Raw genomic sequence first — 17,023 nt, 5'->3', positions numbered from 1 at the left:
CGAAGAGGAAATGCGAGGGAAAAGAGTGACAGCCGGTGGCATTTTATTGGTTATTGGGTGAGGAAGATGAGTGAAATTGAGGATGAAGACGCTCTTCTCACGCGGAAATACCTGAAGAATGTGATCATGGGAGGAAAAACGCCCCTTCGAGGGTACGAAAGTCAAAGACAGCACATTGAGGAACTCTTCCGGAAGGTTGCAACGGATGGGGAGTCAAACTCTGCCCTTCTCATCGGCCCCAGAGGATCTGGGAAGACATCGGTGAGTCAGAAGGCTGCTGAGACTGTCTCAAGGTCTAATTATGCTCTTTTTCAGCTAATAGCAACAATTTTGATGGATCTTCTCGTGGAAAATTGCTTCGTGGACAATTGCCTAATTGTCTACCTCAATGGACTGATTCACACGGATGACAAGCTTGCCCTGGCCTCGATCGCAGTTCAGCTGAAGCTGGAGAACACAGTGGACGGAAAGGTCTTTGGCTCATTCGCTGAGAACCTGGAGTTCTTGCTGTCGTCACTCCGGAAAGGCGACAAGAAGTCGAAGAGCGTAATTTTCCTGCTTGAGGAGTTTGATCTCTTCTGTGCTCACCACAACCAGACGCTCCTGTACAATCTCTTCGACGTGAGCCAGTCTCCCCACGTGCCCGTATGCATCCTGGGCGTCACTTGTCGCCTGGATGTGATGGAATTGCTGGAGAAGAGAGTCAAATCGCGATTCTCCCATCGGCAACTCTTCATCTTCCCAACTTCCAACGAACCTCAGCAGAGGATCTCGGCTTTCAGGGATTATCTGAAGCTGCCAGTGAAGAAGGATGTTCCTGTAGATATAAAGAAACATCTGGACGAGGAGAATCCCTGCGAATTCAACTTCTTAAGACTGAAAATCAATGAAGCTGCCTGCAAAGTGTCCAGGAAGTGGATTCAGACGTGGAACAAGCACATAGATGATCTCTCAGCCAGCGAAGAGGTGAGGAATCGGCGTGTTTTTCAAGATGGGTGAGGATTTGAGGTTTTCCCGCTTCCAGATTCGCCGCAATCTGCAGATGATGTATGAAATCGACATCTCTGAGCAGTCCTTCAAGTGTTTCCTCGTGGAGATCCTTTCGCGGGTTTCCTCGCGGAAGCCTCAGCTGCTGGAGAGTGACATCCTCGCCACGACGAGGAAGTATCTGGTGGATGAGCGTCTTCTCACGCTCCGCGACTTATCCGTGCTGGAATTCTGCCTGATCATCGCCATGAAGCACCACAGCGAGATCTACGATCGCGATCCCTTCAACTTCCAGATGATCCACGAGCGTTTCGGCAAGTTCGCCAGCCAATCCGGGCAGTCGTGGAGTCGCAGCGCTCTGTTCAAGGCCTTCGAGTATCTCGAACAGCAAGAGCTGATCGCGCCGATCGGCGCCAGCGCGAAGATCCAGAAGGACTTCCAGATGTACCGCCTCGTGCTGACGCTGAGTCAGATCGCCGAGGCCGCCAGGACGCTGCCGGGACTGCCCACGGACGTGGCGCAGTGGGCGCAGAGTTCCCTCGTGTGACAACACGCAGTGAGTATGGCATGTGAAAACATGTATTTAAAATTGTATGTAAAATCAATAATAATCGTACAATTTTTCATAAAAAATCTCTTATCACATAAAATGCAATATAGGTAGTAATATTTGGAATGATGAGTGTAACGCTGCCTGCCCAAAAATAGTGGCGCTCTCGTGTTGCCGGAAGAGATTTTGCTGATGGATTCCAAATTGATTTTACACACTAAAAAAAAACAGCCAAAATTCTTGAGTATTCGTCAATTTTGAAGAGAGAATTTCCAAAATCCAAAACACGAATGTCAATTTATGGCACGAAAATCGTCTGTGCGCCACTATTTTTGGCCAGTGAGTGTGAGTGTGTGTGTGTGTAAAAAGTGTGCTGCTCGCGCTGCAGAAACGATCGGGCTTTTGGCAGATTTGATGTACAAGAAGTGTTTTGCGAGAGAAGAGCAGAATTGTGGCACAAGATTACGTGGAAGTGACGCCCTTGCGAGCCACCAGAAGATTCAGCACGGGATTCTTCCGGATGTAGCTCACGGCCTTCTTGTGCGTCACCATCGTGAAGTCGTAGCCGTTGCACTGCAGGATCTTGTCGTGGATCCGGAGGCCCGCCTTGGCCGCCGGACTGCCCTCGTGCACCTCCGTCACGTAGATGCCCTGCAAGAGAGAGTCTCCGGGAGTGATTAAAGCCGCTTCAGCTTTAGTGCGCGCTTCACTCACGTTGTCTGTGTAGCCTTGCGGGCTCTTCTTGTAGTCCTGATCGATGCCGCCGCCGATCTTGAAGCCGCACTTGAGGATCTCGCGTCCCTCCTCGTCGATGTCCTGCTCCTTGTGCAGCGTGATCGGGATGCTGAGGCACTCCATCGCCGTGCCCGCCTGGTGCTGAAATGCCATCTTCGCCATGGTTGAGCGTCTCTGGTCTCGTGCCCGTGCGCTAATTCAATCACCGGACGCGCGATTAATCATCCACTGCGCCGAATTTACAAAGGCAAACAAGCCAAAACACTCGCGGAGAAAAACACGGGCGGATTGTCAGCAAAAACACGGCAGCCAACTCACACCTTTCGCATTAGGATTCGTGCTAGGCTGAAACATTGCGTGAAAAGTATGAAATTTCAGCCAGTGTGAAATCTCGTGAACAGTTTGCATGAAATATTGAAATTACAACACTTCCTAATGGTGAAAACACAGCATTTTGCTCATACCATCTCGGCTCGATCCCGTCAGATTCCCTTCAGAATTTTGGTCTGCAGATCAACTTTTGGCGCCTTCACACAATCCGATTTTCTCCACAATTATGGCTCATTATGGACGAAATCTATTAATTTTTGAGTTTTTTCCACACTAAAATTCATTTCCTTGACGATTTTCTCGATTTTCCATATGAAATTTGTCTATTTTGACCATTTTGACAGCAAGCGCATTGTCAGACACGTCAAACTCAAATTCAGCGCGGGTTGCCCAACGTAAAATCTGCAGGCACACACTCGACATAAAAATGTCGTGAGCAGGAAGGAAAATAGACGATTCGCGTGGGGAAGAAAGAGATGAATTAAAACAATTGTCCAATGACAAAAGTTGTGTTTTCACAATAAGGACTTTGATCAATAAATAAATTTTTCCTGAAACTCAAAGAATTTGTAAACTAAAATTTAGTTCACAACTGAAGAAAATTACCTTTAACAATCACTTATTAAGCTATCATGATAAATTCCATTATTCATGACCACTTAATAGTACAAGAAGGCGTTTTGTAATATGAAAACAGAGGGACGTAAATAATTAAGCGTTTTTCTGAGGCGGAACAAACATTAGTAAGTACAAAAGTTTGAAAAAGGTCTATTGATTTTCCACAGGAAATTGACTTTTAAAGTTCTGTTATAGTTAAGAACACTCTTGATTCTACTCACAGTGCGTAGAAAAACTATAAAACAGTAATTCAAAATGTTTGCCATTGCGCTTGATTTTCACAAGTTTCTCAAAATCTGCTTGACTTCATGGATTCTTCAGCCACTTCGAGATGAGCCAAAATATTATTTGATCTTCATTCTCCTCATGTTTTATTCCGTGTTCTTCTGCACTTCAACGTCTCTGAATATCATTGAGATATTTTCTCAAAACAGAGATTTGGATATCTTAGGAATGATTTTTAGCGGAATCGCTCTTCTCGGATTCTTGCAAATCATGTTGAAGAATATTGGAGGAGTTCCCTTTCGTGAAGAGTGCCAAACTCTTGTGGATTGGATTAGGAAATTGCACGAAGACAAGGAAGAGTGTGAAATTATTCAACAAATTGTCGATGAAGAAGTTACACAATCAAGGAAAATTTCAATTCTTTTCTCCAAGTGAGTTAATTTATTTGATAGATTGACGAAAATCTTACATGCTTTATGCGATTCCAGATTTTACATATCATTATTTGTAATTGGTGGAAGTGGATTTCTAGTAACATTCCTGACGAAGGGAATAATCGTCATGCAAATTCCTAATTTCCTTCCCGATTACCTTCTCTTTATTACTATGGCGATTGAGACGATTTCAGTCATTTTGGGCATTTTTTGGACATCAATCGCAGACTCGGGAATTATAATCATCGGAATCTATATCATAAAGTCTATCAACATCATCAACAGAATGATCAAATGTCTTGACGATAAGGAATCAATGGAAAAATGTCCGGATCTTTTGATACGCATTCAGAAGAAACACATTGCAATGATTGAAACTCTGCGAACATTCAACACTCTCGTGAAATTTACGTCTTTCACTCAATTGATGACAAGCACAGTAATATTTCTTGTGCTCATTTTCTCAATTCAATTCTACAAAGATATCTTCATAATGCACGTTCTTCTGTTTGCGCTCGGCATTCAACTGGCGCTTTTGTGCCTTTTTGGCGAATTGATTCGACACCAAACGGAGCAGATTTTCCAGAATCTCTACCTTACAAATTGGTACGAAATGAGCTTAAGTGATCGTAAAATTGTCCTCATGATGATGACGAATTCCTGCAAAGCGATCGGATTGAAAGCCGCTGGAATGTACGACGTTTCGCTCGTGTCTGTTGTTCAAGTGAGTCAAATATCGCAAAGTAAATAGCGCAATTATGATCACTTTTCAATTGCAGATCCTCAAATTGTCCGTTTCCTATTCAGCAATAATCCTCACGATGACTAGCAAGTGAATTGCGGGAATTGCGTCAATCGCGAGAGCTGTGCTATCCCAATATATCTTCTTCGAAATGCCGATAAACAGACGATCAAGAATGTTGTCAAGGTGATGCGATTCTGACTAATCCACAGAAATGCTTCGCCCACGGGAAACGTCCAGCACGGTATTTTTTTCCACATCGCACCGTGAAAATGGCTAAAAATACACTTTTCTCGCATTTTTATTAATCCGTCAGCAATTTTGAAGTCTTAAGCAAATTGCTTCCTGCAACACAGGCAGAGCCAGAAAAAGAAAAAAAGAAAACACAGGCAATTTCAGCTCTCGTTTTACGATGATGAAAAATTCCTCACTTGTGCATCCAACACGATTTTATTGCATGTGACGAGAGAAAGTGCAAATAAAGCAATCTCCAATGGTGAAACAATGATAAATTTTCGCAAATTGCCTCAAGAGCTCATCACAAATTAAATCATGTCTTATGCCACAGTGCACATGATCGAGGAAGAGGGCACTGGGAAAATTTGCCAAGGAAGATAGAATGATGCGCTGCTTTCTCGTTTTCGTCCTTTTTCGCGTGTGTGGCGTGTCTTGAGGAAAAGCCGCGCACCGCACAATTGTGTGATGGACAAACAAGAGGAACAAAAGGGACAAATCTCAACTTGCGCACGCAATTGTGTCTCTCTCACGCGAGAGAGCGAGAGAGAGAGAGAGTGTGTGTGAGTGTTTTTAATATCAAGGAGAGGATATCGCTTAGTTGGATGCTCAGCATTTTGCCTATTATTAGATTTTGGCAACAACAACTAACTTTTCCCAAGTCAGGATCGGCTTAGAAAATTGACGAGCTCCTCTCCCCTTCCCTTGCCCTCGCGCCTGATAATTTTATCGTGAAACAGGTGGACGCGGCGATCAGATGAGGCTTGTCGGAAGCGCTCCTCTGGAGGGAATAAATAGGCTTTCCCAGGCGCACAACAGACACAGCTTCATTCCCACCCTGACTTGTGCACTTCTCTGCCTCTTCTGTTCAATCAATCTCCCGGCTCAATTGCCCACCTAATGCATTTACGAACTGCCGATGCTTCGCCGTGCTGAAAGATTCCGGCAAAATTTCAGTGAATTCGCAATTCGTGGAATTTACAAATCGCCCTAGAGGCATTCTTGACCCTCAATTGTCAACTAAAACTATTTTCATTTTCGTCGTAAAAATTGTCTTTCGTCGTGAATTGCTAAATGAGAAAAAAAGATTTTCGCGTGTTTCTTTTTTCTTGAATAGAAAATGACTAGACAGAAAGCAACGGACAGAAATCTCACAACATTTCACTGCTTTTTCATCATCTTGCTGAAAATGAGAAAGAAGAGGAATTTGTTTATTGAATGTTAAATTGTTTCAGCTTTCCACATCATCGAAAATTGCTAAAATGTCTCTACTAATTATTATTTATTAATGATCGTAGTTAAACTTACAGAAAAAAATCATAAACTGCTGGAAAAAGTGATAATCTAGCTTAGAAGTAATTCTGTGATAATTCAATGTCTCTGGAAATGCAATTCAGTGCTGTTGTTAGCACTTCAACAAGGCCCCGCCCATTTGCACGCTCCGCCCACAAAATAGAAGAAATTTTCACGAAACTTTCCTTCTGCTGAACCCTCGAAATTTCTCTTAGACGCCATGCATTGGGGCACTTTTCTGTCCCCATGTGCATGTGTGATTTACATTTATTTGCTTTAAATCACTTTCAAATGTATAATAGGTGGCCATTAGGCGCATCATTCTCTCTCTCGCATCTGCACATTTGTCTCTCTGCTCACTCTCACTGTCATCACATTCTCTTGGCCGAGAGGGAACCAATTATTTCACATTGGGATTCAGTTTCTTTCGAGCTCTTGATCAGATCGCCCAGTCTTGAAAGGTTCCGAGGCGCACTTTTTTCCCCTCATAACTCAGTGGCCAAGTTCTTCCTCCTCTTTTTTAGTTTGCGAGGAATTTCTTCTGGTGTGCTTTTCCCTGATTTTTCGGTACTTTTTTTTCGCGTTTTAATATTTGTTGATTTCTCGGATTCTGAATTGTGTGAGTGGCCTTTTGTTGTTGGATTATGTGTGGAAAATCCTGAGCAAATTCTGAGTGAAGATGATCATTTGAAGTGGCAATCCATTGAAATATTGTGCCATTTGACTGGATAAAGTGGTGAAAAGTGGCATTTTCCAACCCATTTCAGTGGGGGAAAAAAGATTATATAAAAGTTCTTCATTGTCTCAGCTCTCAATAAAAGCAATCACAATTGGCTCCTCAGTCGATATATTCTTGCAAATCAATTTTTAGAATATAGAGCATGGCATTTTGTGTTGAGCACAATCGGCTGAATAGCCATGATGTATACACAACTCAATTGTCTATCAGCATCCTCCTTGTCTCGCTCGTGCTCGCAAAAACGATTTATAAAAGTAACACTCAAGACAACAAGAGAAAACAACCACTCGACATCCACGACGCACTTGTGCAATTTCGACTACAACATAGCTTCTGCGGCGTGAACGCGGAAATAGCCAACATAGGACGCCCTGTGTCTGTCTTTTCGCCAAAATCCTCCCCTCGCGAGGCGCCCTTCTTTCCTCATTCCACACGACACACGCACTCTCCCAATGTCTTGATTTATTTAATTGGGACGATCGCGCGCCTTCAACTCTCAATTGCACTTGATTCTCGCGAGTCCTCAATCAATTTGAGCAATTTTCCACCTCACTATTTCTTCACCACACGCACACACGCACGCACGCAACACCAGCCAAAATGCAGGCCAATTGATTGCAGAGAGAGAGTGCCAGTGAAAAACGCCCAAGAGACTCGTGACAAGTTGAGGAGCGAAGCTCTGCGCGACTGTTATGGATTAAAGTGGATGCGAAGCTAGAGAGCAGCCAAAATGGACTCCAAAATGGACGAGCTTATAAAGTCAACAAAGCGGAAGACAACAGGTGAACCTTGAAATTTGGCTATTTTTACCACTGCACGCTTTAGGGTTACTTGAAGGATAAATAATTTAGAAAATTGCAATCGTAAATAATGTTTAATTAGGCGCCTCCGAAGCGAGGCGGGAAAATTCTTCATGTCGCTCGCAATTTTACTCACACACATATTCTCACTTTAAATTTATATAAAGACCATCTGACCGGATATGCAATTCCTTCACGGGGCAGAAAAAAAAGTCGACTTGGGCGATTTTTTTCACAGTCCTTGACCTTGTTTAGAGAAAACATGACAATTCATTAATCAATATCAGACTTTGTGGGCATTTATTGGCGAATTTTCATGAGCTTTTCGCATGAAGTGTGAGATTAAATGAACGATTCAATGGTTGAGTCTTCGATATTGACACAATTTTGTGTCATTTTTCATTCATACGCTTTGATTTTAATTCTCTATCAAGTCATCTTATTTTATGGCGGCATATAAAACTGTCGTAAAACTCAATTAAAAATTCATTCAATTCAATCAACAATACTTGAATTATTCGTTATTGTCAAAAGCAATGTGTTTAAAATTTAAATAGGGAAAAATATGAAAAATCTTCTCTTCGGACAGTTGATTTATTCAATTCACAAGCGGAAAATAGCACTTCTAGTATTTAAAAAATCCTTTCTAACATCAATTCTTAACTCTTCTTTGATTTTTCTTATTTTCAGCAATCGATCAAGAGTTCTCGCAAGTGATAACTCAGCGACAGCAACAATCTGTGACTTCTGTGCAAATATCCAAGAATTTTCACTCAGTGCAGCAGAACAACAATCATCACGAGAGCTTCAGTTCCAGCGAAGTTTCACAGGTGAGTTTCACTGCCAAAAATAACCACGCAATGAAGTGGATTTAGAATCACTTTCACTCTGTGTAAATATTTATGCAGACACTGGCAATGTCGTCATAAATTTCCCCATTTTCCACGTTGATTTATTCACACCATGAGAATTAATAACTCGACGCGGTTGCATTCTAATTTTCCCAACATGTTATTTGGTTGGTGAGGAAAGAACTTTCGGGTTGGAAAATACATCTCATAATAATTGTGTATGAAACATTGCCAGAAGTGATAAACACACATCAATTAATTCAGCTCCGCAAGACCAATCGAGTGTGATCAAAGTGGAAACATATTTGTTAATGACTGGCTGAGAGTGAGAGATTGGAATGATGAGATTTTTCCCACGTTTTTGACCATCCGTCTATAAATATTCTCCAATTTGGCGAGAGCGCGTGTGGCATCTCGACGCGACCTCCTGTAGCCTCTGTCGACGCTAGGCGCCTGAAACCCGATCAATACACGCACACTGCCATCTGCCATGAGCTTCAGCATCTCCCGAACGCTCGCCACATTCAAACTGGGCAGAAACCGTTGGGATTTTCCGCCGGAGGAAAATCCCCACGGGCGCGCGCGATCGCCAGAATGATGTGTGAGAGAAACATGTCACATTGCGCCAAAACAGTGCATCTTGATGAAATGCAGAGCGAGGATATTAAAGTGAAATTATAGTGTGATTTTAGTGTGACATAAAATAACACAAAATATGACACACAATTACAAAATTTCCCACTGTGCTCTTTCCCTATGCTTCAAGTCTCACCTCTCGACCGCATGAAATTATGACTAATAAGTTAAGTGTAACATTTAGTGAGACAAGCATCACACTAATGCTCTCACACTCTGATAATGATGATGATGATGGGAAAAATCCAAGGGGCAAATCACAAAGCGATTTTCGAAGAAACTTCGTGTTCTCAAATCAAATAATCAATTATTTGAGGCAAATAATCAAAAAATGACTTTTTTTCCCACGCAAAATTGAAAAATAGTCAAATTTTGAAAAAGGAAATAAAAAAAAAGATTTTTCCGAAGTTAAATATATAAAAAAAATCGAAATAATAAAAATCCGAATAGAATAATAAAAAAAAATGATTTTTTCCCAAGTAAAATTGAAAAATAATCAAATTCTGAATTTAAAAAAAATATCAAAAAAGATTTTTTTTTCCAGTAAGATTACAAAAAAATCAAAATATAATCAAATTTTGAATTAAATAATAAAAAAATTAGTTTCCCAAGAAAGATTACAAAAAAATCAAAATAATGAAATTCTGAATAGAATAATAATAAAAAGATTATTTTCCCAAGTAAAATTGAAAAATAATCAAATTCTGAATAAAAAATCGAAAAAGATTTTTTTTCCAAGTAAGATTACAAAAAAATGAAAATAATCAAATTCTGAATTAAATAATATAAAAAAATGATTATTTTCAATCAATGAATCAGAATATTTCGAATATTCACAATTTTTCAATCAAATTAAATAAACAATTTTTAATCAAATATTCAGAAAATAATCAAAAAATAATCAGAATTTTGTATGGAATAAGCAAAATTTGAATAATAATCACAAATAATCAGAAAATTGATTGAATAATCACAAAGTTAAGGGTCTCAAAACTTGCGCCTGATTGTCCCCTTGGGAAAAATATAGCGTGAAGTGGAAAAAGGGAAGTGAATGGAGGAAAATGTGTCGTGCGAGACCACCAAACAATTCATATTGGCAATCAGCCAGAAGAATTAGGATCAGGTGAATCCACTTAATTGCTACACCCTGTGTGCATATCTCTCTCATTGTACAATCGACTAAAATAATATGCATTTTGTACAAGAAAGCCCATAAACTTTCCTCACTCATCGGCATTTTTCCGCACACACGCAGAGACAAAAGCCATTTTCCCACTAATGCTATTTATAAGATATTATCCTTCTTCGATGAGAAGTGTGTCTTTTGTATCGCAAGACATTTCACTGACTTTTCCCAAAATGCATTTTGCAGATTAATTTTTGCCACTCATCACGCAAAGGATGTGATTAATGCTACATTTTCTCCCACTCGTGCAAAATTGTTGGCAGAAAACGCCTTTTGTCCGATGATAGAAGAGCACAAAAATGTCTCAGATTAATTAATTATGAGGAAATGCATTGAATATTATTTTAAATGTCGCTTCTTTCCACTCAATTCACTTTCTAGGTGAATTTGGAGTTAATTGTGGGCACTTAATATGATGAAAAGTGTATGAAATTATCATCCATTTGTCTCTAAAGATGATGAAAATCAGCTGAGAAACACTAGAAGATTTTAGCATTCAAAAATCATTCTATTTTGATCGATTTTAAAGTCAAAACTTTGCTTCTTGACTAAATTTAGGGCTCTTTTAATTGAAAAAATAATAATTTCTTCCTCTTATCCCACAAAATATGCTCTTAATTGCTGTAAATTATGCTCAAACAGCCCTGCTTTCCCGTACACACTTCCAGGTAATTGCGAACTAATTTAGAAACTTCCCACACTCGTTTGTCTTCATGCGCAAATTCGCTGTTTCTAAGCAGTCGAATTAGGCAAAATGTAAGGAGGAAAAATCCGCTAAGGAATTTTCTCACCTTAGAATTACGCACACACGGCGGAGATTTATAAACATAGTCTCTCTGCTGAAGATGAAAGAATATTGAGAAGGACGGTTGTTTTGTCTATTAAAAGAATTACACTATATTTAAACTAATACGCCGTGCAGCTGTGGTGGTGATAGAAAAAGGTATTCACATGGTGAATGCACGGTGAAAAAAGGAGGCAAGGAAAGTCTGTGAGAAGATCTATTTTTGCGGAGTCAACAAAGTGTGAGCCATCCTCTTCATCATCACTGTGCGCGAATCGTGAGTGTGCGTGGAAGACTTTAAATATTCGATACTCTCTTTCCTGATGACTTGAGAATCTCACAAAACTCGGCCGATCATCAGCTCAGTTCAATGTGGAACACCAAACGCGGAGGATCGCATTGGAAGGGAGAAAAATCTGACTTTGCAAAGTGATGTGAAGCAAAAAGCTGATCGAGAGTGTGATTCATAGGCAGTATTTTCTACAAAGTTGTTTGGGAAAATATATAAATAAAACCACAAGCATAAACATATTATATAAAATACGATTTTGTGTGATAAATCACAGTATTTGAGAGCGAGAGAGAAGCCGCAAATGTGACATCACTACAAATTGATTAGGATTTATGAAAAAAAACACGCAGTGAAAAGTTCTTTGACTCGCTATAATTTGACTGGCAGCATATTGAGTGTATTGAAAATTGTGCTAATAAATCTTCATTCTCCCGTTTGGATGTTGTAATCCCCCGATCTCCTATATAAAGAGTGGTGCGCCGATACCAAAAATAAACCGACAGCTTGTAAAGCCATCAAGTAGATCAACTGGAAAATACCAGAGGAAGACACCCATAATTCGGGTAAATATTATTCAATGCGCAACATTTGGCAAATTGACACAAATATTAAATTGTAAACTCTGTCTGCTTCCTTGCAGATTTGAGCGCACGCACAAAATGTCTTTCTGCAGAATCACAGGGCGATCCAAAGGGCTGCCGAAGCCCAATTATTTTCCTCTGCTTCCGCCCATTTCGCCCGTGGACGCGAAGAGATACTGCAGAATCACTGGCAAGGCGTATGGCTTGCCATCTCACCACTTCATCCCTGTGCTCTTGAGTGCAGCCACGCAGAAGATCAACTGCAAGATCACCAATGTCGCCGACAAGCTCGGGCCTCACCATTATTCCCCAGATGTGAACTATGGCAAGAGGAAGCACACTCTCCTGACGGACTACAGATATGTTTATCCCATCTTTGATGAGACCAACGAGACGCAGAAGAACCTCCTGGAGCTCCTGAACACGAAAGTCATCGACGAGGGCAATTTCGTCTATCAAGTGGACGAGAGAAGGTTCAGTCTCGTCTTCCCGGCGCGACTGGAAGCAGCTGTGCGCGATGGAGATGTTCGCGATGTGATGCTGGCCAAGGATTCCGACACGATGCTCCTGAAGATGCGCCAGGGAAAGAATGTGTCTGTGGATTTGCAGGATTTCCCAGAGGAAAACTGGCCGCATCTACTCAATGGCGAAGGTCCGCGTCAAGATGTTCTCCTGGAGCGTGAGCGCGAGGAGAAGCGCAAGAGGAAGCGCCAGAAGAACTTGTCGCAGATGACGAAGATCTTCGAGGAGAAAGACAGATTGAGTGGCGACGGCAAGTCTACGCGCAAGCTGAAGAAGATAAAGAGTGAAGAGAAAAATAATCATAACGGATGTATTTTTACGCTAGAGAGTAAAGCCACCACGGCATCGCTCATCTCCTCGCCGGAGTGCGAAGATCTCGTGAATCCTCTGCTAGAGTCCTGGAATTGGGACACTTACGAGCGCGTCGCCGCATCGGTGGTGAACAAGAAGTCCCCAATTAAGCTGCCCACGCCAGTGAGAGTCACTCCTGTGGCGATCGATGGCAGAGAAGTGGCCGTGGATGCAGTCTTGATGGAGAACACCGTGGGATTTGAGGCGGTGGCGTGTGTCACACCCCCGCCAATTGCTATTCCCAACCCAATGGACAGGGTGATCGTTGCGTCGCTCAAGGAGCTGACTCAGGAGGAGCTCGAGATGACGGCGAGCGTTGGTGAGAGGCTGGAGGCAGAGAGTGGCGGTATTGAAATGTTGCCAACTGAAGCTGAACTCCCACTTGTGCTTGAAAATATCAAGTCTGGCAAATCTGGCCAATTGGCCAATGTCAAGGGGCTCAAGTTGGACATCAATGCAGCGAGGCAAGTGTTTCTCGCCGGCCAGAACGTCTCCACGCCCGCTGGAGAGCTCTTCGTGCCCGGTCAGACCGTGACGACCCCGAGAGGTCCAATCTACGTTCCCGGATTGACCATCAATACTCCCGTGGGCGCTTCTTTCATCCCCGGAAGCGCGCTGCTGGGCAGCAATTTCATGGCCGGGCAAATTGTCGGGGAGGAATTCATCCCAGGGCAGACAATTCACACGCCAAACGGTCCGTGCTTCATTGAGGGGCAGACAATTCTCACTCCGGATGGTTTCAAGTTCATCGCCGGCGTGCATGATCCCAAAACCGACCAATTTGTCTGCGGCCAGAGCATCCAAACTCCCGATGGTGTTAAATTCATCCCCGGACAGACGATCACCACTGAAGACGGTGAGAAATTCATCCCTGGCCAGACTGTTCAGGACGCCAGTGAAGAGAGTGGGTGGAAATTTGTCCACGGCCAGACTGTCAATGACCAATTCATCCCTGGGAAGGTGATCAGCACCGAGGAGGGCAGTAAGTTCATCCCCGGTCTCTCGGTTGACGGGAAGTTCGTCCCTGGCATCACGTCGGACGATGATGAATTGGCATTTATTCCCGGGATGAATGTGGAGACAAAGCAAGGCCCACAATTCATCGAGGGCACGATCATTGGCACAGACAACGGTGAGATCTTCATGCCTGGCAAAGTAGTGACAAGCGCCGAAGGACTCTTTGACTTTGCCGTCGCTCAATCTGTTCACGATGTCATCTTCCGAGAACCGACACGCCGTGGATTTGTCATAGATCCGCAGAACTTCGAAGCCGCCAGTCCGAGCGCCTCAGTTTTTGGCCACATGATTCAAACCGCCGCCGGGATTGAGTTCTACCCTGAGAAAGTCAAGGAGCAACACCTTCCGGCCGGGAAGATCATTCCCGGGCGGCTCCTTCGTCAGGATTCCGGCACCAAATTCATCCCTGGCATCAAGTCAGACAACGGCTTCATCCCAGGACAGTTGATCTGGACGGAGAAGGGAGAGCAATTCGTGCCTGGTCAGGTGATAGAGACCGCTGAGGGATTGAAATTTGTGCCTGGCCAGGTGATTGAGACCAAGAGTGGCAGCAAATTTGTTCCCGGTCAAGTTATGGACACCAGCGAAGGGGCGAGATTCGTGCCTGGCCAGATTGTGCAGACCAAAGCCGGTCCCACCTTCATCCCAGGTCAAGTGATCACCACAGATCAGGAGGGAGAGCGCTTCGTGCCTGGCCAAGTGGTTGACACTCCTGATGGACCGCGCTTTGTGCCCGGAAGAGTGCTGGAAACTGACGATGGAGTGACTTTCATTCCTGGACAAATTGTTCAGACGGCAGACGGCCCGAAATTCATTGCCCCAGATCTCACGGACAATGAAGAGGGCGAGCAGGAGTTCTCAGTGCAGAGCTTCTTGATAACTCCCGAGGAATTGAAGCTCGTCACGTCGTCCAGCATCTTCCCAACGGCGCCAAGCGAGAGAGGTGAGCTCAGCATTGATAGCAAGATCATGAGGCAGTTGTCGGAGGCTGGGATGAGCATTGGGCGGCAGATTGAAGCTTCTGCGGTGGATTTGGTGCTCCAGAGCACCAGGGAGAAGCAGATTGTGCGTCAATTTGCCGAGAGCATTGGCCACAGTGAAGAAATCCTCACCAAGACGTTCAATAGCTTGCGGGAAATCGCTCAGATCGTGACTGGGCAGAAGAGTTTGGCGAATGTCACGTGCAGACAGGCGAAATTCGCAGATGATGAGACAGTGAAAGCCGCTGAGTGCATTGTGGGGCTCATCAAGAAGCTTGTCAAGGATGATGATAAATCCGTCTTGTTGTTTGAGATGATCGCTCAGGCGCTCGAGACTGAGACGATGCGTATGCAGAAAATCGAGAAAATTGCATCTGATCCCGCGTGTCAGCTCAAGATCATCTCCATGATTCGCGACTCACTCGAGAGTGACATCAATGAGTGTGAGATCTTGCAGGCGATCACCGAGAGCGGCTCAGTTGAGGAGGGAAAGGTGATGAATCAGATTGGGCAGATACTGCGAGATGCGAGCATGAGTGACGCCTTGAGAGCCGTGGTCAGCACAAATCCCAAGATCATGTACAAGATAATCAGTCACTTGAAAGATTCGAGTCACTCAATCACGTCCAACGAGGCAGCAGTGGAGGCGTTACATCGTTCCATCATTTCTGCCGTCGAGGACGTCACCAATGCTGAACTTCATCGCGCTTACATGACCAGTGATCAATATTCTCGCCAGATCGTCGATGACGTCGTTTTGCTGGCGAAAGCGCTCGAGATTCCCGCCCAAGAACTCTCCGCGGACTCAATTCCATCCCTCCTGGCCACGGAATGCGGCGCCGAACTCCTGCGCCGTGTGATCCTGATGCACAAACTCTCTGAGAACAATCCTGCGATCGCCGATGCCATTGAAGATCTCCGGAAGAGTCCTTTCAGCGTTCGCAGGAATCCTCAATTCTGCGAACTTGTGCGCCAAAGCGGATGTCTCACGATTCCCTATGAGAAACGGCAACTCCTGGAGAACTCCTCGCAACTCCCCAACGCCATCCTCTTCACGGACAACCAATTGGCCCTTGAGGACTTCCTGGTGCGTCGGCGAGGGAAGAATCGCGGAGCCTTCCTCATTGTCAAGAACACCTTCCAAGGCGTCGTGCCGCGAGAACTCAGTCGCGACGTTCTCACCGGCAAATGTTCCTACACGCTCTTGGACGAGGATGGCATTTGTCACTTTGAACCCCTGCACGTCTTCACAGCCCTCAATCTCGTCAACACTCGCCCTCAACACAGATTCTCGATGTACCAGAGCGATGTGGCGTTTCAGGATTCTGGCCCTGAAGTGGACGATATCATGTCCTCAGCGTCAAAGTGCACAGCTCTGGGATCGGTTGCCTCCAAGATGATGACCTACCGTGATCAGATCAACTGTATTCCTCTGCTGAGAAACTACACACACTATCCTTATCACCTGCTACCCTCGCCCTATTTCCCTCCCGTTTCCCGTCTGATCGCATCTGTGAGATACTAAGAAATCAATATTTTGCTGTAAGAATGGATCAGAATTTGATAATCAGAGCGATATGCATTCCTTGCATTTCTCGTAGCTCCGCCCTCTCGAATGCCACGCCCATTTAATATGATTTTGGAGTGAAATGCGCTATTCTTACAGCAAATAAGCACACAATATTCCGCATTGCAAAGGGTTTTTCTAAATCTAAAACCACTGAATCCCACACACTCTCTGGCTCTATGCAATGACCCAGAACGTTGAAAATACATCATTTGAGTGACTCAGTTAGTGAGAAAAAACATTTTCGAGGTAAACATCTGCCAGAAGAGCGTGATTGTGCCTGATTTTGGCATCAATTAAAATATCAAAACAAGCTCAGTCATGATTAATTGGGACTAATCCTAATTATTACTCCCATTTTAACCCCATGTCAATCTATCAAATATGCTCTCTTTTATACGAAAGAAGAAGGAAACCACACCCAATTAATGTGTATACATATCGTGTGTCATGTATAATGATAAAAGTGTAATGTTGAATAAAGAAAGATTTTTCTAAATAAATGTTCCATTTGTACCACAATTCTCCTCCTGTCGCATAACCACTCTTTTATCACCGTCTCGAGAGGA

General features: G+C 43.5%; 4 protein-coding genes across 4 annotated transcripts; 3 read left to right on the top strand and 1 right to left on the bottom strand.

The window, feature by feature from the left end:
• Positions 1-40: 40 nt before the first annotated feature.
• LOC132256675 (origin recognition complex subunit 4) lies at positions 41-1,534 on the top strand. Its single transcript, XM_059753170.1, has 3 exons — positions 41-261; positions 316-966; positions 1,025-1,534. The coding sequence occupies exons 1-3, from the start codon at positions 67-69 to the stop codon at positions 1,532-1,534; spliced, it is 1,356 nt and encodes a 451-aa protein (XP_059609153.1). The 5' UTR covers positions 41-66.
• Positions 1,535-1,548: 14 nt separating this feature from the next.
• LOC132256674 (tax1-binding protein 3 homolog) lies at positions 1,549-2,601 on the bottom strand. The gene is made up of 2 exons (XM_059753169.1): positions 2,252-2,601; positions 1,549-2,188 (listed from the first exon to the last, which is right to left on the bottom strand). Exons 1-2 carry the CDS (start codon positions 2,432-2,434, stop codon positions 2,000-2,002), a joined length of 372 nt encoding a protein of 123 aa, XP_059609152.1. The 5' UTR covers positions 2,435-2,601; the 3' UTR covers positions 1,549-1,999.
• Positions 2,602-4,165: 1,564 nt separating this feature from the next.
• LOC132256785 (uncharacterized) lies at positions 4,166-8,616 on the top strand. The gene is made up of 3 exons (XM_059753333.1): positions 4,166-4,622; positions 8,378-8,517; positions 8,596-8,616. The coding sequence occupies exons 1-3, from the start codon at positions 4,166-4,168 to the stop codon at positions 8,614-8,616; spliced, it is 618 nt and encodes a 205-aa protein (XP_059609316.1).
• A 2,954-nt stretch (positions 8,617-11,570) lies between these two features.
• Positions 11,571-16,934, top strand: LOC132256754 (uncharacterized). Its single transcript, XM_059753294.1, has 2 exons — positions 11,571-11,999; positions 12,077-16,934. Exon 2 carries the CDS (start codon positions 12,096-12,098, stop codon positions 16,410-16,412), a length of 4,317 nt encoding a protein of 1,438 aa, XP_059609277.1. The 5' UTR covers positions 11,571-11,999; positions 12,077-12,095; the 3' UTR covers positions 16,413-16,934.
• The last annotated feature ends 89 nt before the right edge of the window (positions 16,935-17,023 follow it).

Source organism: Phlebotomus argentipes, unplaced genomic scaffold (genome assembly GCF_947086385.1).
Source record: "Phlebotomus argentipes unplaced genomic scaffold, Phlebotomus argentipes genome assembly contig_17, whole genome shotgun sequence".
Taxonomy (NCBI): Eukaryota; Metazoa; Arthropoda; class Insecta; order Diptera; family Psychodidae; genus Phlebotomus; species Phlebotomus argentipes.
This window is presented reverse-complemented; position numbering and strand designations above follow the sequence as displayed.

Bases quoted from the DNA above. Each gene is read 5' to 3' on its own strand.
- LOC132256785 (XM_059753333.1), top strand. From the start codon at position 4,166: ATGATCAAATGTCTTGACGATAAGGAATCAATGGAAAAATGTCCGGAT. The intron at 4,623-8,377 runs GTAAATAGCGCA...TCTTATTTTCAG, and splicing joins AGTGAGTCAAATATCGCAAA to CAATCGATCAAGAGTTCTCG. The intron at 8,518-8,595 runs GTGAGTTTCACT...ATATTTATGCAG, and splicing joins GTTCCAGCGAAGTTTCACAG to ACACTGGCAATGTCGTCATA.
- LOC132256674 (XM_059753169.1), bottom strand. From the start codon at position 2,434: ATGGCGAAGATGGCATTTCAGCACCAGGCGGGCACGGCGATGGAGTGC. The intron at 2,189-2,251 runs GTGAGTGAAGCG...TCTCTCTTGCAG, and splicing joins CGCAAGGCTACACAGACAAC to GGCATCTACGTGACGGAGGT.
- LOC132256675 (XM_059753170.1), top strand. From the start codon at position 67: ATGAGTGAAATTGAGGATGAAGACGCTCTTCTCACGCGGAAATACCTG. The intron at 262-315 runs GTGAGTCAGAAG...GCTCTTTTTCAG, and splicing joins GAGGATCTGGGAAGACATCG to CTAATAGCAACAATTTTGAT. The intron at 967-1,024 runs GTGAGGAATCGG...TCCCGCTTCCAG, and splicing joins ATCTCTCAGCCAGCGAAGAG to ATTCGCCGCAATCTGCAGAT.
- LOC132256754 (XM_059753294.1), top strand. From the start codon at position 12,096: ATGTCTTTCTGCAGAATCACAGGGCGATCCAAAGGGCTGCCGAAGCCC.